Source organism: Primulina tabacum, chromosome 13 (assembly GCF_025594145.1).
Source record: "Primulina tabacum isolate GXHZ01 chromosome 13, ASM2559414v2, whole genome shotgun sequence".
NCBI classification, from domain to species: Eukaryota; Viridiplantae; Streptophyta; class Magnoliopsida; order Lamiales; family Gesneriaceae; genus Primulina; species Primulina tabacum.
Window position 1 is genome coordinate 33567899 of NC_134562.1, and position 23383 is coordinate 33591281.

The 23383-nt window shown below is 34.6% G+C and overlaps 2 protein-coding genes and 2 pseudogenes across 11 annotated transcripts; 1 reads left to right on the forward strand and 3 right to left on the reverse strand.

The window, feature by feature from the left end:
- Nucleotides 1-205: 205 nt before the first annotated feature.
- Nucleotides 206-3971, reverse strand: LOC142521655 (BTB/POZ domain-containing protein At5g47800-like). Of its 9 annotated transcripts, XM_075624777.1 has the most exons (8): nt 3812-3971; nt 3588-3711; nt 2841-2892; nt 2564-2691; nt 2415-2484; nt 1927-2331; nt 1111-1851; nt 206-777 (listed from the first exon to the last, which is right to left on the reverse strand). In XM_075624777.1, the coding sequence occupies exons 4-8, from the start codon at nt 2620-2622 to the stop codon at nt 301-303; spliced, it is 1752 nt and encodes a 583-aa protein (XP_075480892.1). In that variant the 5' UTR covers nt 2623-2691; nt 2841-2892; nt 3588-3711; nt 3812-3971; the 3' UTR covers nt 206-300. The 9 variants fall into 9 exon arrangements, with proteins under 9 accessions (XP_075480892.1, XP_075480894.1, XP_075480893.1 ...); XM_075624779.1 differs by lacking the exon at nt 2841-2892 and having other exon boundaries at nt 3608-3711; XM_075624778.1 differs by lacking the exon at nt 2841-2892 and having other exon boundaries at nt 2564-2685.
- A 2535-nt stretch (nt 3972-6506) lies between these two features.
- Nucleotides 6507-8528, reverse strand: LOC142522036 (C2 and GRAM domain-containing protein At1g03370-like; annotated as a pseudogene).
- Nucleotides 8529-15989: 7461 nt separating this feature from the next.
- LOC142521827 (serine/threonine-protein kinase D6PK-like) lies at nt 15990-20179 on the forward strand (annotated as a pseudogene).
- Nucleotides 20180-20312: 133 nt separating this feature from the next.
- Nucleotides 20313-21877, reverse strand: LOC142522637 (U-box domain-containing protein 33-like). Of its 2 annotated transcripts, none has more exons than XM_075626155.1 (4): nt 21319-21876; nt 21105-21229; nt 20819-20934; nt 20313-20675 (listed from the first exon to the last, which is right to left on the reverse strand). In XM_075626155.1, the coding sequence occupies exons 1-4, from the start codon at nt 21695-21697 to the stop codon at nt 20438-20440; spliced, it is 858 nt and encodes a 285-aa protein (XP_075482270.1). In that variant the 5' UTR covers nt 21698-21876; the 3' UTR covers nt 20313-20437. The 2 variants fall into 2 exon arrangements, with proteins under 2 accessions (XP_075482270.1, XP_075482271.1); XM_075626156.1 differs by having other exon boundaries at nt 20541-20675; nt 20824-20934; nt 21319-21877.
- Between the last annotated feature and the right edge of the window lie 1506 nt (nt 21878-23383).

Consider the following 23383-nt stretch of genomic DNA (forward strand, 5'->3'; position numbering starts at 1 on the left):
GTTCTTTTGCTTCAATCTTAAATTCAAATTCTCTAGAAAAGTCAAGAAAATCACGGTGGACGATTAACATGAATTATGAATAGTTTTGTACTTAAATGGGGTAACATGTGGTGTTTTTTTTTAACAATTTCAGACGCAGAACTCAGAATGATCCCTTCTGCCTGTTAAGCAACAAAATTATCAACATGAAGTATATAGATTCTTGGTGTGTTTATGTTTCTCTGCCTTTGCTCTAAGTTTGCTGAGATTCTTCTTACTCGAGCTTTTTTGACTGGACTTCTCTACACTGATTCTTGTGTGCTATCGTTCTCTGCCTTTGCTGCTGTGAGATTTCCCCGAGACTCTTCTTTCTCGAGCTTTCTCACGAGGATTCAAATTTGAATGCTGAATTTCAGATATCCCTTCATCTCTGATTTCCCTTCCCGTTCTCATTTCTTGTAGCACACTTTCCCTTATTTTAAAGCTTAGCTCTTGTCTTAGTTGGAACTTGTCATCATAATTTCTACGATCCTTTCCTTTACTCAATTGATGATCATGTATACTTAATTTTAATTTGTTCATGTCATCTCTGACAACTGAGGTTTGATCTGATGATCTGTGTTTAATATTTGATGTAGTGTTGCCTTTCTCTTGTTCGAAGAAGAGAAGTTGCACCACAGTTCTCAAAGGCAATCTTTCGTTTTTCACTGCATGTGAACGTACTTCTGGTGACAAGTTTTGGCAGTCAAGAATCCGGCAGAGGTGCTTCTTATCCATTTTGCTCAGATCAGGATGCTCCTGTTGTCAAGTTTATAAGCAAGAATTTATCGAATGAACACTTGAAATCAGAATGCAGTAGATTAGGAAATGCTTATTGAGACCATGTGCTCGATTATCATGAATTGCAGGTTGGAATAATGGTTAAGACGGATATTGGGTATCTACAATTACCTATATCATCTTCATCTGTAGATGATACAATGTCGCAGAGTGATATTTTGATTTGTTCTATAGTAAAAAAATATTTGAGTTTTAACTTTGTAGACCTTATAGCCTTTGGCCTAGATAAATATGCACTTTTGCGAGAAAATTATTGATTGAAATCTATGCATCACACCATTAGAACAGTACCTTGAGATAAATGTTGATCGCCTTGTACAGATTATCGTGATCTGTACGCGCAATTCCTGGCAGTGTTTCAGCTAATGACGTCATTTTCTGAACTGACAGGTTGGCATCCTTTGAAACCACTTGCAGGTACGAATCAATGAGCTTGCCAACATTATTAATCGATTTTTGTGACAAGCTTTCATCTGTAGGCGTTCGTCTTTTCCATTGCCTCAAAAAACTCTCTAACACGGTCTGAACCAATTCGACGTCATACGAAGTTTGATCAGTTGAGACTCGATTAGGGAGCAGCAAGTCATCCAACGCTGCATCCTCGAGTTGCAAACCTGAAAGCCTCAAAAGTTCTGTTTTTGTCACTGGAGACACTCCAAGAAAATTCGAGATGCTAACAAGTCTTAGCAAGAACTTAACCGAGACAGACCCTTTATCTGCTGGAATCAGGCTGACAATGGTCTCAAGAATTCTCTGCTTCCTGTCCGGAGAATCCTGATCTTCTACTTGAGACGTGGACCCTTCGTTCAGTCCTGTATTAGTGATTTCTGGCAGCCACCGACACGCATAGACATGTAAAGACTCACCAATTAGCTGTGGCTGCAGCATATTTGTTGATTTTATAGCCGTAACTATGCATCTGAAAATGTCTACATCAAGGAGTGATATGTCCTCTGTCCACCAATCTTTCGGCACAGACTCTCGTCGGTTTTTTTCGTATCCTGGTCTGGTATATGTATAAGACCATGAAACCTGAAGAGGGCTTCATCCATATCAAATTTTTATGCGTAGTCACACTCACACCAGATACTAAGTATAGATTCTTACCTTGTGCGTAGGTGTTAGTATCTTGTCAACAATGGATTCAATGCATTTTCGAACGAGACCGAGACTTTCTGACCACTCGTATATCCCTCTAGTATTCTGAAGAGTCACAACCGAGTCCTTCCACCCCTCAAGAATGCAAGATGAGAGAAAAGCCTCCAATTTCATGACAAAGTTCCCAGTTTCGACTTTCTGGGTCATTCCAAGGTACTTGGCAGCACAAAAGGCTGATGCAAAATTGCGGGCACTGAGGTTAATTGTGATCCCATAGCAATACTTGGCACACAGCTCAAAAGCCTCCTCTCCTCCGGGAATATCGTGTAGGTTCAACGTTGCATTGCTCGAATCTTCAGAATCTGAGATGAGTCGTTGCAGTAGCCCACACTTTGGAAGAAGAGGATACTGTAGCTAGGCACGCCAGAAACAAGTATTATACAGGTGATCTTTGTTGGTTTTGAATGATCTACATTTTTACCACCAACAAAATTTACCTTGTGGAGAAGATAGCTGATATTGTTTATTTGAATGGTGAGGTCGCTTGGTACATCAGATATAACGGTCCTGAAAATGGCGATCCCCAGTCAAGTGCCATCTTGTTATCATGATCAGTAAACAACTGCATCAGACAAATCTTGCTTACCTTGTCGCCTCCTCTGTGATGAAGGTGTCTGACCGGTTCCCCAGTTTCATAAACTTCATTTTCGCAACAGTTATTACACGATTGCGGTGAAAGTTTCAGTCCAAAATTCATAGAACTTGTACCTATCCCTTCAAGAAAATCATGACTCGTAAAATGAATTGGTGCACAGGCAGAAAGTGAACTCTAAGAAACATATCGAAGCCAGCCCTTTTATGATTTTTCTTTGTGACTTTGTACATTACGAAAAAAAACAAAGAAAATAAAACCACATTTTCACCACTGATTAGGTATCGAGGAAGAAGTTAAATAGAACAGGTACTCCCTCTGATCTGCATCACAAGAAAAAGTCAGAAAGGAAAAGCATACTTTTTCCAAGAATTCTAAATTCTATAGGATCAAACTCGCACAGAATAATTCGGCGCATATTTGCACGTGGACTGGGTAGGAAAAGCAATTTTCTACGAAGATCTTAATCCTGAAAACACACTACGTGCCTAGACATATTCATAACACAATCTATTGACTGCATGCAAATTTTTCGCCTTTAGTTTGTGGGTACTTGGAATCTTTACATAAAGACCATAGAATTATGGCTCATAGTGCACCATCAGTTTTGATGCATTACTTTTCCACATATGAAGGGAACAGAATAAAAAATAAAAACTATGCAAAGAAGCTAAGCACTGTGAAAACCTCACGTTTGGACCAGAAAACTGTGAAGCAAAGTAAAGCACCATGTTTCAGTACACATGGGATTTTAGCCAAATTTGGTACTATATTTTGGACATTGGTAAGCATACTCGACAAATTTCCAATACAGAGTTGAGAATTTCCCTTTGCCCATACTCTTGGAATCGTGTTATTAAATTCACAAAGTATCTTCATGACCATTGTTTTCTTTCAAGTAAACAAAAAACATAACATAAAAATACATATAAAGTGGCTTCAGCTTTCACAGTTCATTATGGAAGAGGAGTGATCATCAGAATTATAAGCATCGAAACAATAAAGCAAATAATCCAACCTTCAAGCATGTAACAATACCGTAAACAGATTCGAAAAGGAGGAGGAGGAGGAGGAGGAAATGAGGAAGGCGTGGCTAATTATTTATGTGGTCATCTTGTTTGAGATCAAGAAAAGGCCTACCACTGAAAACATACGACACAAATGACAAATGAGTGGATACTTATTAATTGTGGGCTTAGTCAACATTGTAATGCATCAAAGTGAAAGATAATGATAACATACTTGAATGTAGAAAAAGACGAAGAAAAGATCAGTATCTTTCAAGAATATTGGATCGAACCAGACGGGCAGTTGCCTTTCTCCATTGAAATATAACTATGAAACCTACTTTTTAACTATGTATACATAAATAATACATATTTATCAACCTTTTTTTATTCCTAAGATTCTTATTCACCCACACCAGCATGCATTGCAAGTGGGCAAACCCCACCATTTCTTGGAAAGTGTATTGTTCCAAGAAGTGGGCCATTGAGATTTCAATATCATAACTTAACATACATATATACACTCTGAAAGTGAACAAATTACGCAAAAGATTAAACTTTTTTCTCATTTCAGTTTATTTATTTCTGAAAAATTAACATGGAAGTTTTTAGATTTATGTTTATGGGATCACTTTATCTGCTCCCACCACCATTAGAATAGGAAGATCCCGGAGTGGCACTATTCTGATCGTAGTTTCCTCCACTAGGAAGGATGATGGATGGTCATGGTGCTGGGTGCAATCGATCTCCCCACTTGTCTTGTCCTGTACCGTTTGATTTGTGTTGAATACAGAGAATCTTGAAAGGACTGGTCTGAGTTGAGATCTGGTGATTTGCTTGTGTGTACATGTTGGTGGTTTTGGAGGCCAAAGCATCGCCCACCCAATTTTCCCACTCTTCTTCTTAGTGCGCTTACACGCGTGGGCGTGGCTTAATTCCGTCTGTCATGTCTCGACTTGTGCTCAAATTTAGGATGTCACTTGTCCCCCTTTGCTTTTTTCTAAATAAAATATGGTTTCATCTTAATTTCAAGAAGTGGTTTAAGATTTTGACCCGAGAAATCATCGTTTTGTAACAGTTTGAAACGTATTACAGATAGAAAAGTTACTTGTGGATGGATTATGACTACAGAACGTGCATGTTAGAGCAAAGCAATTTGATGAGTATGAACCCAATGATATGCCTATCATTGTGTGCGTCAAGTTTAACAAGTAAATTCTTGGTAATAACTTCATTTTGTTAATTTTTGGGTCACCACTTATCAACCAAATGCGATCGTTTTTATGTTATCAGATAGATCGACTCCGTCTAAGTATATAGATTCGTGGGACCCTCTCATCAGACATAAAGTCTGAATTTTTTTAAGAAAATAATTTATGCATACATCTTATTATATATGAATTTCATTGTCTTAAAATAATTTAAATTTTATTTTATAGATTTTTATTCAGAAAGAATATTTTAAATAATGAAAGGGAATATTATTTAGAAAAATGAAATTGGGTAGTTGGTTGGCGCCATATGTCCAATGAGGAATTTTAATGGAGAAAATTGGTGGTGTGGGCCTGAGATACCCATGTCGGCCCTCACCAAACCGAATCTTTCTCGTACAATCAATTATCGATCCAAAATACTCAGGGCCGTTAGTGGTCGGGAGTCGGACAAAATAATATTTGAGTTCCAGAAATATTCCAACTCAATTTTTTTTAAAAAAAAAAAGAAATTAGAAATTGAAATGTTGTATTTAAAAAATTAAAGTTGCAGTTTGGACTGATGGGTTTCAACTTATTTGATGGAAAAAATTCAACTGAATCTAAAATCCACATTTATATAATTTCAATACTAATCACCGTGGATTTCAAATATATCTAATATAATTGTAGTTTGAAATTAATATATCAAACTTTTATCCCACAACAAATTACTTCCTTCAAATCCAAGTACTACAGTCCAAACACAACTTAAGAGAAAATTGTATAATGATAATTTTACAAAATATCTCAAATTTAAGCTCATAATCGATCATTAGAAATTTAGAACCAAGCAAATTCTCTCAAATAATGCTTGCCATACAAACCCATATGATTAAAAAAATCCTTTTGTTTCGGGCGGACTTGGCCATAAATTTATTTATATTGTTTATTGAAGTTAAATTTGAGATTTTGATATCAGATGAATTACAAATAATCAACAGTAATTTTTTATATTTTTTCGAGCTCGAGTAAATTATATTATGTTTGCAATTTAGTTCTGTTAGTTGTCCTACATCGGTTGAATAAAATACCTGAGAGTTGTATATATGGTCTTGGACAATCCTCCACCCTTGAGCTAGCTTTTGGAGTTGAGTTAGGTCCAAGTTCCAATCTTGACATGATATCAGAGCTCAAGTTCCACCGTTATGTATTGGACTGCCCATAGTTGGTCACTTGTTCTGCCCATAATTGGGTCATTTGTAAACTTCACGTTCCAGATGTTCATTCCTGGGCGTGAGGGGGTGTGTTAGTTGTCCTACATCGGTTGGATAAAATACATGAGAGTTGTATATATGGTCTTGGACAATCCTCGCTCAAACGGGTCCAAATTCCAATCTTAACAAGTTCTCTCTGATAATCATCAGAATTTTCAGATTCCAAGAGGTTGTGAGAGTAATTGACGCAATTCAATTTCACCCCCTCTGAACAACTCCCTAAAGAAACTAGTATGGAAGTGATAAATGAAAACTTTTAACATCTCAAAACACACAAGCGAAGCAAGTATGAACTGCATGGAGTATCAAATTCTTGTAGCAGAGAAAGTCGATCTGATCTAAACAAAAACATAAATAAATGGTGGTGCAAAAAGTTCAAAGCTCGCCTTTATTTCAATCATAAAGGCCTACATTTACAAAATAATGCAGGATATACAAAATATGTGTCCTAATTTAATAACATTAAATCTAATTCCACGATTTATTTTTTTATTTCCAACAGCTGCCGGAAAAAAATACCTAGAGAGGCATTTTCCGTTTCAAATGGCAAGCAAAGTCATTGATGAGAAACTCCTCGGAGGGAAGTCTAAACAGCTTTTGGAATGCTGATTTTGTTTGAGGAGAACGAACTCTTATCTGCAAATAATTCATGCACCAATTAACGAGAAAAATAAATATGTAATTTCACCGTGAAGTGAATCCATAAGATGGAAAGAATTTTACCTTTTTTCCGACCTCCTTTTCCATCTTAGTTATATAATCTTTCACGACATTGCTACCTCTTGAATCGTTCAAGAAAATTCTTAAATGTAGCTTTGACTGGCGCGCTTGAGCTAACTCTCCTTGAAGAGTAATCCATACATCAGATAAATCTGAAATACTATCAGAATCGAAAACTTCCACTTCCAACACAGATGGAGGCTCATCCATCGCATCAAGTTCAAAAATTTATGCGCAAGACACCACAAAATAAGAGCAAAATACATCTCAAGCTTGGAAAGAAACATACCACACAATTAGCAACCAATGAAACAGAAGGATCCAAAATTTCCCGTTCCAAAGAGGGTCAGATTTCTGGAACTTGATAGAGCTGGTTCTCATTTTCCCATTGCAAGTGAATATCACATAAGGATCCGAGAACCGGCTCGCGTCAACAGCTGCAAAACTGCTTCCTTCAATTAAGGCAACTGTGAGCAACCAATCGCCCCACTTGCACATATACATGTCCAGCCATATATGCACAAGAACATATAACCCTGCGAAAATAGTCGAGAAGACTGAAATTCGCAAAATACTGAACCGTCAATTTCCAGTCGGACTGGCTCTCAACCTGAAGAGTAGCCAAAAGTTGATCTTTCTCGGACCCGATAGCTTTAATGTCAAGTGGGTTTACATTCTGGGAAAGCAACTTCTGATATTGCTCAAAGCTGTCCTTTATGCCTTGTCTCGCTCCGCCTTCAATCATACCTTTCATCACTGTGCTTTACAAAAAGTTAACCAGCCAAGAAATTACCAGCCGAGATGATTGTTACCCGGATGGTTGCTCTGGCCCCGGAGCAAGCAGTAAAGCACTTCTACCCTAAAAGTTTTCCCATATGGAGCATCTGGAGTGCTCACACAGGCTAAAACAGCAAATGCCTTTGAGTCAGCTTTCAAATATGTTTGCTCTTCTATAGTTTTCAAAGCTTTAATCAATTTACTCTGAGCTTTAGTATAGGAAACCACTTTTTTGAGGCTTTCACCTTCGTTCTCAAATTTCCAGGGTCCTATTACCAAATCTGTAGAACCTTGTACGTCCGACGAAGACTTCAAAAAGTTCGAATCAGGTGAAAAGAGTATTCAGTTCAGCTCTTGTGGCCTTATTCCCTACAGTTGGTCCACAACTATCCCTCCATATAAGCTACTCGGAACTTCGCCTCCTCGGTCCTTCATCTCCATATCTTTCATCAATTCTTCAAAATCAACTGATGAGGATTTTTCTTGGAGCGACTTGTCTCCAACACCACAGAATTCACACCGTGGGTTAACTCTGTTGCATCAGTTGCATCAGCAGTAGCGACTGGCATTGAGTCCACATTTTTATTAAACATTTGAGCAATTCGGCCAGCTAATGTTGTTTGATATAATTTTTCCTCTCTAGACGAGACAGATTCTTCTAACCTCATAGGGGAAGATGGTCTAAGAGGAGAAGACTTCCTTGGCGAGCCTAGAGAATCTACAGACTTTCCTGGCGAGTTTAAGTTTACAGAAACACCGAATTGTGGCACATCCAATAACGAGTTGTTATTCGACAAACACACAGTGAGAAGAATTTCACCTATTTACAAGAATTGAGCACTTGTCAATTATCAGCTGATGAACTAAATCGGGACTTCTGCTAAGCATCGGATATTTTAATTTATGAACAGGCACTCCATCCTCCATCATAAATAAATAAAATCTGGAAAGTAAACTAATCTATCACTCAACATATCAATCTCTCCATTGACCTATTAATTATCAACCAAACATAACCTAACTTGAACAACTATTTTAGGATCCTTAACTCAAAATCCGAAATTTCATCATCAGTTATCCGAAAGTACATAATCAACAATGCCCATTTAGAGGGAAAAACATTATGCTAAATCCATATCGAGATCGAGCCTTTATTTATTCCATCACCAGAAAAACAAATTCCAGTCTTGATAAATTAGTGGAGCTTACTTGAATTTCTATTGGGTACAAATGTGGTGATCAAGAATGGAAACGCGTTGTCGTGTTTGCAATAAACTTTGAAAGGGACAGATGAACTCAATATGCTTCAAAAGATCAAGAATTTGGGTACAATAAATCACATACAGAATTTACAAATAAACCACAACGTTGAAATCTTAGGACAACGAAAACAGAGCCGATCACTCGGAAAAGAACCGTAAGAACTCGAGAGAAACTGCGCTGTATTGTGGAGCAGTTGGGTCGCTTGCGATTGAAGAACAGGTAAAGTCAAAGTCTGGATTCTTGAGGAGAGAATACAACAGAATTTAATCTTCAAACTTCATGGTAAATGGCGTTTAGATTCGTGGTTAATTGGGAAAGTAGAGCAAAGAGCGTTGGACTTTTCGAAGCCCCTCTACTCGGCGTACTTTCTTTGGAGCATTGACTTAAGTAAACGATCTGCCATTTCCATGCAATTTCTAGGTTGCATAATCGACTGTTACCTTATTTGTCATTATCAAAATAATTTTGATTAAATATTTTTTTAAAAAAAACAATATTTTTATATATATTTGAAAACATTCAAATATAAATTTTTTATAAAATAAAATTTAGCCAAAATTATTCCCCAAGTATCATGTTTACGTAAATTTAATTTGACAATGTATTTTTCTAATAAATTAGATCCTAAATTTAATACATTTACCCGAAGTTTTACGCATATTTCAGTTTAGTTAATTTAGTTATTGTCATGATATAAAATTTTCCGGACAATAATATTTTGTCACATTATAAAATTTAGTAATTATACAATATAAGATAGCTTCTCAAGCTGTTTTTCCTTTTTGGTGGATAAGATAAGATAAGATACCAAAAGAAAAACTGAAAATAATAATAATAATAACAATAATAATAATAATAATAATAATAATATGGTAGGGGCAGAGTTTTATTAAAAAGTAGGTATCTTATGAGACGGTTTTACGAATCTTTATCTGTGAGACGGACTAATCATACCGATATTCACAATAAAAAATAATACTTTTAACATAAAAAGTAATATTTTAAAAGTATTATTTTTAATAGATAACTCAAATAAGATATCTGTCTCACAAAATACGACCCGTGAAACCTCACACAAGTTTTTTCCTTTATTAAATGGTTTAGATATATCACATTATAAAATTCCCCTCAATATTACATACATATATATTATATTAATATTTATATGGTCGAAAATGTAGATAATCCATGGTAATTAAAATTTAATTATAAGACAGAGACTTAAAAACGAGTGTTCGGAAATTGTCAATTTGTTAACATGATTTTCACGGGAACAATATTTTCCTATTATTTTTTGTTTCTTTAGAACCACACGCAACACTTGCCGAATTAAGCACAGTAATTTGGACACATCGCTATCAAAACTTATTATTTTTTTAGAATAATAATTAATTTCGACTGAGCAACTTTCCTTTCCAGCTGCGACGAACTTTTGCATATAAATATTTTCCAACTGAGAAGTCTTCAAAAAATTTATCAATTTAATAGATCGTAATTAAAAGGAAATTGAATAAACACATCATGAATTGTTGATCGAGAAAAAACACTAATTTTGTCACGCCAGCTATTGACAAAGTCAGATATCCGCGTTGATTAGGAAACTGTGTGAAGGTGGAGCTACACTCTTATGTACCCGGGCTTTAAACCGGATAGCCCAATTGTTTTTAAAAAAATTTATATATAAATTTTGTATAATTTTGGAATAATATGATATTAGATCGAGTAAATCAATTTAAAATATTAAAATATTATAGATTTTAAAATTATAGTCCGGACAGAATCATATCTATGACGTGTGCGATAGTGACTCTTTCCCTGAATCAAAATGCATGATCTTCTCTTTTGACTATATAAACGTTTATTTTTGCCCAAGCTGACTTGATTTTTAAATACAGGAATTAAATTAGACACGCTTCGTTTTTCATATTTCTCGAGATGTATGATTTGGGATCATTCATTCTATAAATTAATACGCTCGGCTTATTCTATTTTTGTAATCAAAGATCATCGAATCAAAGAGCCAACAAATCGATCTTGAAGGTGGAGGAGGACGTTCTGAGATCAAGAACATGCGTAGCGTCGTAAAGTTTATATATGTGTTAACGATCATCTGTCTCCTCCTCACATCCGTAGTCGCTCCTCCTAGCGGCGGAAGTGGAGGTGGCGGCAGCGGCGGGGGAGGAGGTGCAGCAAAGGGTGACACAAGCGGGGGATCTAGCGGAAGCAAAGGCAGTGGCAGTATCAGCAGTGGCGGCTCAAGTAGTAGAGGTGGCCGCGCTGGTGGTGTGGCTGGAGGAGGGCGGCGGCGGCGGCGGCGGCGGCGGCGGTAACAGCAGCCCGTCTATTTCATTTGCATGGCCATACTTAATTGTGGCATATTTGGGTTACACTTTATTTTAATAATTAGATTAGTCGTTTTGCTAATTTATTAGGGTTCAAGAATTATTGATTTCATCCGATTTGTGAAATATTATTATCCTTTTGAGTCACAAACGAGCATATTTTATATATAAATATATAATATTTAAACAAGCCAAAAGATTATCATAAGAATAAATTTTAATTTTGTGCAATAAAAAGCCACCAAAAAAAATTTACATAGATGAAAGATTGTATTGAAATTGCAACTCCAAGAATTTGAGAATAGAGATGGAGAAATTTGAATTAGGGCTTCTCTTTTTTCTTGATTTCAAGCTTTTGTTGTATTTCCCAAGTAATTTATTTGCAACATGAACTTAGACATTATCACCTCAATCCGTGTGCTTGACTTTGACTTTGACTTTTGATTCAGTAAAGTTTTTATATTGAATAAGTTCGATTTATTTGTTATTTTAACGTTAAATAATATATAAACTAAATTGTTTGATTTAGTAGAAATCTACATAATTATTCCCAAGTAGTTATCTTCTTACATGCTCGATGTCATGTCTACACTTTGGTAAAAAAATATATTAAAATTAGATAATAAAAAAATACAAGCTAGTGGATTAAATCGAAAATTGACCGATGACATTACAAAAAACCAAAAACATACTAGATACAAAACAAAAAATTTTAATACAAAAAATACACTTGTTCTATAGATTAATTGCAATTCACGAGTTGCAGAAGTTTAACGCTTTTAAAAGAGCACAAAAAAAAAAATCAATATCAACATTAATTTAAAAGTTCTTTTTATAATAATTTTTTAAAAAAAGAATTCATGAGTGGAAATACATTTTAATAATAATTTATTTTTCAAAATGCTTCGCAAATTAATATAAAACCATAGAATCAACATTTCAACAAGCTCCCAACATGAGTTAATATTATATTATATTTGAAAGATGTCAGTTAAGTCTGAAATCTCTAAAAAAACATTTTCAGTTATATCTGAAATCTCTAAAAAACATTTTTCTGCCATCAAATTTTTCATATTTTATTTAAGAGTAGGTCTCTTTGTGAAATAGATCAACTTTACCGATATTCTCAATAAAAATGTAATATCTTTAGCATAAAAAGTAATATTTTTTCATGGATTACCCAAATATGAGATCCGTCTAACAAAATATGACATGTGAGACCGTATCACACAAGTTTTGCCTTTATTTAAAGTGTTTATAATAATAGAAAGCATGATTTGTTTCTAATGGTTGATTTTTAATGGACTCACACGGTCTTAAAATACATTTTCAGGGAAGATAATATATATCATTTGACATGTTTTGACTAGATGAAATCTTCATAAGGTGGGCGAGAGGTTTTCTGAAAATTATAACGGATTGAACTACGAGGTTTGTTGAATTTTAACATTTATCAAATTTTACGGTTTGTAGTACATAATCAAAACTATAATTATACAAAACTTAGCAACAAAATATATTTAATTTTTGAGAAAATAAATTTTTTAACCTGCCCCCATTTTTTTGTTTAAGTAAACTAACTACTCAAACTTAATTTGATCTTGGTGAATTAACGTTTAACTTATGGTTATTTTTGTCCGGTTAGTGACATGACGTCAGATAATTCCATAATTTCAAGATCGCGTCTATATTTTACAAAACACTTAATTGTGTATCTCGTGAGATGATCTCACGAATTTTTATCTGTGAGACGGGTCAATCCTACCGATATTCACAATAAAAAGTAATAATATTAGCATAAAAAGTAATATTTTTTCATGGATGACCCAAATAAGAGATCCGTCTCACAAAACATATACGATATGTGAGATCGTCTCGTACAAATTTTTATTATTGTCGTTTTCCCATTCTGTGCAATTTTGACGTCCAATTATTGACAGAGAAATATCACAGACCACACGTATTGAAAAAATCACACGTCTATTTCTTTCTTTTTTTATTATTATTTTTTTCAACACTTGGTCTTTATTTTTTAATAGACACACATTCGAAGATGTTTCTGGGTAAGAATTAGGACCGTTCCACCATTCTATAAATACAGCTCGCCAACTTCTGATTTTGCATTCCAAAAAATTCATCAGACAATAAACCCAACGAATCGATCTTGAAACTGTACGTTCTGAAATCAAGAATATGCAGAAAACAGTGAAATCCATGCTTGTGTTCACAATCATCTGTCTACTCCTCACATCCAAGACCGCTCGCGGGAGAAGGGGTGGAGGTGGTGGAGCAAGGGGAGTTGTAGGAGGTGGTGTTGCCGGAGGCGCGGTATCCAACGGCCACGGGCACAGTAACAGCAGCCCATCTATTTCATTTGCATGGCCGCGGTTGATTATTGTGGCATATTTGGGTTATTCTGTATTTGTATTTTAATAATAATTAGAATAATAGGCATAAAAAATATGGATTTCATTCAATTTTTTTATGTATATAGATAAGCTATTGCTGTATTATGTTTACTAGAAATGTCCTAATTTATTGTAATGTTCATATTCAACGTTTTCTGGGTTCGCCCGACATGTAGGGCTTGAAGTGACGTGTGTTCCAACTTCTACGGTCTGTGGGAAATTGACTGGAGAGAATCATGTATATCCATTTCTATTTTATAATATAATAATATAAAAACTAGTACAATTTTGAATTTTGTATGTTAGTAAACGAATCAAGTTAGAGTTGAACATACGAGGTTCGAGATCGGTTTATTTAAAATTTATATAAATTTAAGCTCGATTCGAGTTTTATCATGAGATTTGAGCTTTGCTCATTTTTAAATTATTAAGTTCATGAATAACTCAAACTAGACTCGTTTATTATGTTAAACAAGTTTGACTCGAACTCGGTTTGTGAAGAGGCCTTGTTTTTGAACTAATTAATCTTACAATACAGCTCGAGTTTGAACTTGATTCGAGCTCGTTAAAGATTAAATCGAGCTCAAGTCAATAATGTAACTATATAAAATAATGTTAAATTAACATGATGCAAATAGTAAACAAGTCGATCTTGAGCTCGAGCTCACGTATCACATAAGCGAGTCAAGTTCGAGCCCGCGTGGCATTTTGCACGCGTTACATGTTTATACAGTTGGAATAATTATCTAAACAATTTTTTTCTCAGATTTATAGTTTCAAATTATTTATTAGGATTAATGTCATCATCTAAAAATTTAAAAATATTGATAAACATATGATTGAATTTAAAAATATAGATGAAAATATGATCGAAATATTTAAATATTGTTTTAGGAAACAAATTCCATCAATAAAGTTATATTTAGAAGTTGGTTGGTATACTTTAATAATTATAATTATAATAATAATAAGATTACAAAAGTTCCAACTGATTTTAAAATTCACATATACATACTATAAAGTTTAAAATATAAAAACAAACGATAATATTGAATTTTTTATATTGTAAGAATTATTTATAAATGTATCGTACATATATAATTATTATTTTTTATTTATTTTATAAATATCTTCTCATATTAAGGGGATAATTGTAAGATGGATACACATCGATGGTTAATTTTTGTAATTTTAAAAGTTAGCGTGTGCAAATTTAAAATATATACAAACGTTAGTGAATATACATATTCTTTTCAAAGTTTGATGAATATTTTTGAAATTCTTATTATTATTACAAATATTATGGGAAATATATATAATTAATCCGAGAAAAACAACTATAGAAATAAATAAATTTGTCTTGTCATATTCTAAATGAACAATGATTAAAATCTTATTTAAAAGTTAAAACCATTATTTTATTCATAATTGAAAGTAGTTTGCTGATCTGATCAAACAGTTATTACCTTTTAACTTTAATTTTAATTCAAGTAAAATAAAAGGTATCAATATTAACACAAAAATTATTGTGACACGGTCTCACGATTAAATTTTGCAAGACAAATATTTTATTTAGACCACCATGCAAAAAAATTACTTTTTATACTAAAATATTATTTTTTACTGTAAATATAAAAATGGTTAATCCGTCTTTATTCGTGAGACCGTCTTACAAACACTTTTAAAATTTAAAAATCTTCTAAAAAATTATTTCCGAAAAATATTTTCGCAGGAAAATGATATTATTAATTTAAACAAGAAAAATAGGCAGATAAGTAAATACACGATACAACAAAGGTTCGATTTATAAAACCTTTTTTTAAAAAATGGACTATATTCTCCAAACAACCAATTTTTTTAATTTTTTTTTTAACTTATAACTTTTTTAAAATCCCAATTGAAAATTATTTTTACAAAATGCAAATATAAAAACCGAAAAATTCGATATTGCACTCGACAAATAAATTTTTTTTTAAATATTGAATCTACCATCCCTACAAAATATATAAAATTATTTACTTTTTCAGAAAGATTAAGAAAATAAAAACAAATTTCTTGTTTTGTTCTTACTTAATTCATTTAAAATGGTTTCACATTTTCCAAAACTTAAGTTAATATGATAATATTAGTAGAAAACAAGAATATTGTAGAAATTGAAATATATATTTGAGAAAAAAAATTGAAATGGATGGTTTAATATTTGATAAAAATTTGCGTGAGATGGTTTCACGGGTAGTATTTTGTGAGACAGATCTCTTATTTGGGTCATCCATGAAAAATATTACTTTTATTGTGAATACGTGTCACAGATAAAAATTCGTAAGACCGTCCATTTATTCTTAATATTTATAGAGACAATTGCGTATTCTTTGTCAAATGGGATTGAATTTGTAAAGATTGGAGAGCCTCATAAATAGTTTAATTATTCTGGAGCATGTTAATAATTAACTAAATCGATCAAATTTCCCCTTTTTGAACTCTTAATTGTCACAGGTACAAAACCAACAATTAGATACAGTGCAATGGGGGCGGTTTCTTTTCCCTCTACAACATCCTTTTCAGTGCCAAAGCTTTAGAGCCTTCAGCTTCCGATCATTGCAAATTTAGGTGCTTTTTCTTTTTCCAAGTTCTATACTTTATGGGGTTTGGCCCTTTTTTCTCCAAGAATCTGTGTATTTTTTTATGAAAATATCTCTGTGATTCTGGATGTGAGTTGGGATTTTCCTTTCAATTCCGATTTTACGACCGGGATCTGATTTATATGGTAAGTGCTACTGTTATTGTTGTTATTAATTGCATTCTGCATTTTTCAGGAGCTGACCTTGATTCAGTGCCTCTTTACTTTTTGTGGTGGTCCGGTTCCATCTTTTCAGGTTTTCTGGAAGTGGGCTTGATTTAAAAATTTGCAAAAGCCTCTTTCCTGGGAAAAAAAGAGAGTGTCTTTATTGACTGTGGAGTTGTGTGATTGACTAGTATGTCTACTTGCGCCTTCACTCTCTATTTTTTTGCAAGCTTTTATTATTGTTGTTTTTCTAGTTTTCTCTTCATTTGATGTGTGATAAAGCTGTGAACTGCTTTGTTTTGGAGCTTTTGAGTTTGTCTGGGAAGTATGGATGTGAGGATGTGGTCCTATGGATGTGAGGATGTGGTCCCTGAGGTTAGAATTTGGCTCTAATGATTTTTTGTTTTCTGATATGTTTTAAATTTGATAAATTGTGGCAACTCAGTGAACGTGAGTAATCTGATCTATAAGTTTTGATTGTGCATTTTATTCTGTTTTTCGGTAAGATCTAGAATTTGAGCTCTGCAAATTTGTTGTTTTTTTGGCCTTGGGAAATCTTTATTCTTTCTCATTGTTCTACTAGTACTTGAACGCACATATTTGTCTATGTTAGAAGCATGAATAAAGCTGTTTTATGATGTTTTTTAAACTATTGAATCAATCTTTGACAGGCTTGTGGTTTTCCGGAGTTGGTGGAGGCAAAGTTTTTCGGTGTTTAGTCAAGGGGATTATAGCTATTGACGCAACTGTGGAAAATCTTTGTTGAATCTACTTTTAGAAAAATTGTGATTGTGACATGGCCTCAAAACATGATGCTAGAGCTCCCATGGAACTCCAAAAAAAAATTATTGCTATCCATCATGCAAGTGAATCAAATAAATCAAGCAACTCCAAGCCTTTTAATCCTGAACAATCAGCAGATTCAGGTGTCGTAATTAAGCCAGTCCCAATACAAACTGGCAAATCAAAGACATTGCCTATCGATTTCAATGGATCTTTGCATTTGTCGGAGCAAGTGTCAACAATTGTAGATCTGGAGGCTAATGAGATACAAAGCTCGTTCGAAACTTCTGTTAATCAAGAGAAGAAATCCGAACGGGGAAGTGTAAAGAACAGTTCAGTGTTTGGGAAAAAAACCAGCGGAAGTGGCAAAATAAGTGATCAGGCCGATATGGTTGAGAGTGGAATGAGTAGCATTTGCCGAGGAAGCATGGGTAGTGATGTGAGCGATGAGAGCACATGTAGCAGCTTTAGTAATAGTATCAGTAAGCCACATAAAGCAAATGATTTACAATGGGAAGCCATCCAAGCAGTTCGTGCCAGAGACAGCGTGTTAGGCTTGAGCCATTTCCGGCTCCTGAAAAGGTTAGGTTGTGGAGATATTGGAAGTGTTTACTTGGCAGAGTTGAGCGGGACCAAAAGTTACTTTGCAATGAAAGTTATGGATAAAACATCTCTTGCTGGTCGTAAGAAACTTCTTCGAGCTCAGACGGAAAGAGAGATACTGCAGTGCCTGGACCATCCCTTCCTTCCGACTTTATATAATCATTTCGAGACCGATAAATTTTCTTGTTTGGTTATGGAATTCTGCCCTGGAGGAGACCTGCACCACTCTCAGACAGAGACAACCCGGAAAATATTTCTCCGAGCAAGCAGTGAAGTAAGACAGCTGTGGACAGTATTTAAGAATGAAGTAAAAAATATCAAATGCTTTGAGTATTCTTTACTTATTTATGGAATGTCTACCATATAAAGCGTTTTGCATGGGGCCTTATACATTTATATCACCTTCTTGCATGAGTAGCAACTCCTTGTCTCCACATTGCTCTTCCTAATCTGTTGTTATTTCCAACTTCCCTATGTCTTTGTTAAAATTTGGCAAAGATTTGTTGGCAAAATATCTGAGTACTGGATTGGACAAATTCAGAATACTTTTCGGGTTAAACCTCTATGCAAATTATATCAACTATATAGATTACAGGGGAGGGACAATAGTTGAGTCAGAGAAGGGCTAATAGGGACCCCTCTATCTTAAATTTTCTTGAGTGGGGTTTTGTTCCTCCAAATTTTGGGCTTTTAGTTTGGCCCCCTCTGCCACTCTTTCCTCCCCACCACCTTTTGAAGACTGCTATGTTATTGATTATACTATGTTTAATTTTAGTTGAAGCTCTTTTTTATGCAGTGCAGCTAGTATCAAACATTCTAGTGTTGCGACTAATAAGCTTTTTTAGCAGTCTATAGTGATGTCCTGTGTGGTGTTTGTGAAGACAGTTGTGTTCTGTTATACAAGTTATCTTTTTCTGGATTGTTTAGTTTCACAAGCTGTTCCCTTGAAACTAGAGCAGAACTCGAGTCTTAGATGTTGATTGAGGTTATTTTATATAAAAGCGAGTGTGCCTAACAATTTATTTTTTTTCGTCATTCTCTTTCTGGCAGATTTTATGTAGCAGAAATCTTGCTCTCACTAGAGTATCTACACATGCTTGGGATTGTCTATCGTGACCTTAAGCCCGAAAATGTCCTTGTCAGGGACGATGGACATATAATGCTTTCAGATTTTGATCTCTCTCTTCGATGTGCTGTTAGCCCTACTTTGGTTAAGACGTCCTCTGACTCAGATCCCCAGCGGAAAAATCCTGTGTACTGTGCCCAACCAGCATGCATCGAACCATCCTGCATCCAGCCATCATGTGTCGTCCCAACAACATGCTTTGGTCCTCGACTCTTTTCAAGCAAATCCAAGAAAGATAGAAAACCCAGAAATGAAATCGGGAACCAAGTTAGCCCATTACCCGAGCTGATTGCTGAACCAACCAATGCTCGATCAATGTCGTTTGTCGGAACTCATGAGTATCTTGCACCAGAGATCATCAAAGGCGAAGGCCATGGTAGTGCTGTGGATTGGTGGACTTTTGGGATCTTTATTTATGAGCTTTTGTTCGGTAAAACCCCATTTAAAGGATCAGGTAATCGAGCAACATTGTTCAACGTCGTCGGACACCCTCTTCGATTCCCAGAGTCTCCTGTTGTCAGTTTCGCTGCTAGGGATCTGATTCGAGGGTTACTCGTGAAAGAGCCTCAGCAGCGGTTGGCATATAAACGAGGAGCAACAGAGATAAAGCAGCACCCTTTCTTTGAAGGAGTTAACTGGGCTTTGATACGTTGTGCCACCCCTCCTGAAATACCAAAGCCTGTTGACTTTGACAGACTGCGTCTTCCAGGAGCATCAACCACCGAAAAGGCAGATCATACTGCTGCCGATAAGAATCAGAAAAGTGACAAGTATCTTGAATTTGATTTCTTCTAGTTGACATCTGTATCGCCGGAAGTTAAAACTGTGGGGAGCCATTATTTTTTATTATCATGGAAAGTGGCGATCAAGTGGGGAATTCGGCGGAAAGATTGCACAACGGAGACAATAAAAAAGTATCATTCGAGGAGTGTTCTTACTCCTTTGAGGCCTTCTATTCGACATTGTGGCTGCAAGGTGATCTTCGAAATGGGCTCGATGTTGAAAACTTGTGTGGCATTTGTAGCTTGAGAAGCATGGGGTGGAGAACATGTGGCAAGGCCACTCTTTATGTATAAATTTTTCCTTTATTTCTTGAGCAAGTTGTTGAATTGAAGACTTGGTAGGAGCAAATTTTATTTGTAGTCTCTGTATGTTTTTTTTTTGTTGGTGACATTTAAACAAGTGAGCCAGACATTGGTAGTGTGATTCCATTGTGGTTTCTCGTTTTGTTGCTCACTGGAAAATATCATCGCCAAAACTCAGGTTTTTGTCCTATATTTTCGGAACTTGGTTTTCTTGAGTAGTAGTTTAATATTGAAAGGGGCAACAATTAGTATGCTTCTCAATTATGTTTTTTTGATGAAAAACTTTAATGTCATCAAAATGTGAATCATTTAATTTTAATATCGGGATTTTAATTATTGAAAAAATATATATTTAGCCAGAATGTTGCATAAAAACAGAATGATTTTTCAGAAAAGATGAAAACAATATGTAAATGCTACATGTACAGTGGGGCAAAAGGGAGTGAACATTGTTATTTGGTATAAAGCTTCGAAAAAGGTAATGCAACAGAAGTGTAATTGAGATTTATTCTCGAACCTTAAAGCATCCACAACCAAACAAATCATTTTCCGTTTTCCGTTGATCTTGCACAGGTTTGGCAGTCGCATCAATCGATCGGGGTGAAGGAGATGGAGATAAAGGAGACGACTCCATCAACTCAGCCATTTCCTTCCCCTCACATATGATCTTGACATCGCAAAATTCGGGTGTGTTGTGCAGTATTTGATCAATCACTCCATTACCTCTCCCAGACTTGATCTTCCTAAAATTCCCACAAGTTGTACAAGATTTTAGAAAACGTCCGAAAACCAAAAAAAATAATAAAATGGTAGCCAAAGAACAAAAACTTGTTTAGTATAAATGCAAATTAATTAGTGGTTGAATCCTGTGGCATGCCTTTTTTACCTTACATTGGATTTGGTGGCGCCTAGCACAAGCTTTTTAATGTAAAGAATGGGAATAAGATCCAGTATTGCTTTTGCCTCCATGTCACTTTCAATAAGTATGGTGTCCACTTTAACCTACGTATTTTCCAATATTGACGCACTTGTTAAGCATACAATTCAAGAAACTTGTGATATTCTAACAGAGATTCAAAAAAATTTTAAAAAAAAGACGATGTATATTTTAAGAACTGGTTCAATACCCACGTAACTAAATCCTTGACCAAATCAAATTCATTCATCCGTACCTGAGACTGCGAGGTTGGACAGACATTAAGAAACTTTTGAAGGAATTCTCTTCTTTTGCCTCTTTCTTGAGCCATGTAATTCTCCTTCTGTTCTGGGTTCACTTGACTCACTGAAAGCTTCCCCACTACCAACAAACGATCGTTAAAATAAAAAAAGAAAATCACAATTGGGATTTATTTATATATATACCTTACGTGTTCCGTAGATTCTTACATGGAGAAGGAATGAACTTGGTCTCGGGGAAGACATGAATGAGGAAAACAACAGTAGAAGAGGTGATGACAGTATTCTTCATCGCCCAAGTCAACGCATCCATGCTGGCTTCTTCGTTCTGTTTCCACACCGCCACATACACAGAATCATCGCCGTCCCCATGAAAATCGAAGGAAAACAAGCTTGCCTCGGTTTCTTCCTTAATGGTGACAAGATTATTCATCTGTCTGTTGCTGCTAATATCAATCGAAAAGTCCTCTTCAATCTCGCTAACTCCACCTCCGCTGAAATTCTCCAAGCGATCGTCGTAGTGGGCTCTCGACCCATCATCAGACACGCCTGAATTTCCACTGCCGCCTATCGTAAGGTTCGACTTCATTTTATGATTTTCAGAAAAAAATATATATATACAGAATCTACGTCGATCTGATGGAGTGTACTTTGAGGGGGTTCTTTTTCAAGTTGTGAACAGTGGGAGAAAGAACATCGTTGAAAAGCTGGAAAAATGGTGAATATGATTTGGATTTTCTCCTCCCCACCTTGACTTTTCCGAACCACTATTACACCTTATTATAATCTCTTGCCAAAACTTTATTTTAAAACAATTTTATTTTAAAGTAGTACAATTTCTATATTAAATACAATATTATTCTTAACTCATTTACTTCAAATCTTATTCTAATTTTTTTTAATTTGATTTATTTAAATTTATTTTATTTTTTGAATCGAAGGTGGACATTCTTCAACCCATCTATTTGATTTATTTTATTTTTTATGTTTAAATATTTAATTATTAAAATAATATAATAATATTATATTATTATTTAAATAACATTTATAATCTTTAATATAAATATTCATGATAAATAAAAAAAATTAAAAAAAATAAAGAGCTCTGGGCGAGGAAATGGAGCTGCGCTATTGTGCAAAATAACGTATTTTCGTTGGAGAAAGAAACTCTGCTCCAAAATGGCGTGAAACACAATAGAGTTGGAGATATCCTAAGCAAAAAGACATGAATTCATTTTTCACCGTCATGAGTGATGTAATCTTGTCTCTAAATAAAAAAAGTATCTTTTTATTTTTTTTTAATCTTGGAATTCGTAGCCGTAATCTTTAGTGTGCCCTAAATAAATTCAAATGATCAACGAAATAGCTACAAACCATGCTGACTAGGTAAAACCACATTTTATTTAGTGTGACATAATAAAAATTGAGATGACAGAAGCAGAGTGAGATTGAAACTCTGACCTCTTGTTAGAGGTTCATCATATCCTCCTAACATCCAAACTATTCTTTTGGAGACAATCTTCTATTTTTATTGTTATAATTGGATCTCAATTCATAAAATTGAGAAAGTGTGTTTGAACAACTAAAAAAAGTGGTTCGGAGAGTTTTTTCCATCAATTAAAAAACTTGGTCATGACAGCATTGATTCCCCTATTATTAATGAGAAACATTTCATTTGTACTTGTAGAGATAAGGTGTCTCTCTCTTTTTTTGTTGTTTATTGACACGGTGTCATTGATAAGTACTATAAGGTCTCTTTGTTCTTCTTTTCTTTTCAAAATTATGAATTCGGAAATCTCGTCTTAAAAAAAAATCTCGTCTTAAAAGTGAAAACTGGATACAAGATAGATTACAAGTGGTCGGTTTTAATTTTTGGTTTAGATTATATATGATATAGAATCATTGTGAACTACTTGAGGACCCTAAGGATAACTGTGTCCAAATTGAAAATTTTCAACATTTGTATACAGGTGGACTTTTTTTAAATAAAATAAAATAAGATAAAAAAAGCAAGTTTCTATAAAGTAAGGTACTTTGCCGATTTGGCAAATATATATATTATTTTCCTTAAAATCAAATTTCACTGTAAAGGGAATATTCGCATAGCTACGAGAATCTCGGACCAAACGAAGTTGTCCAAGGTCGAATTCATTATTTAATAAACAGCAATCAATTATCCGACTGTGAGAGATTATATAATAATCCAAAATGAATGACTTGTAAATGGCCTCGTAAATAGGTCTAGGTAGTGGTAGCCAATTGGCTCGCGAACGAA

Excerpts from the sequence above, each read along its gene's own strand:
- LOC142522637 (XM_075626155.1), bottom strand. The coding sequence starts at position 21,697 with ATGAAGTCGAACCTTACGATAGGCGGCAGTGGAAATTCAGGCGTGTCT. Across the intron at positions 21,230-21,318 it reads CAAGTTCATTCCTTCTCCAT|TGGGGAAGCTTTCAGTGAGT; the intron begins GTAAGAATCTAC and ends GTTTGTTGGTAG. Across the intron at positions 20,676-20,818 it reads GCCACCAAATCCAATGTAAG|GAAGATCAAGTCTGGGAGAG; the intron begins GTAAAAAAGGCA and ends TGGGAATTTTAG.
- LOC142521655 (XM_075624779.1), bottom strand. The coding sequence starts at position 2,622 with ATGAAGTTTATGAAACTGGGGAACCGGTCAGACACCTTCATCACAGAG. Across the intron at positions 2,485-2,563 it reads ATCACAGAGGAGGCGACAAG|GACCGTTATATCTGATGTAC; the intron begins GTAAGCAAGATT and ends CGCCATTTTCAG. Across the intron at positions 778-1,110 it reads CGATCAACATTTATCTCAAG|GAGCATCCTGATCTGAGCAA; the intron begins GTACTGTTCTAA and ends ACTTGACAACAG.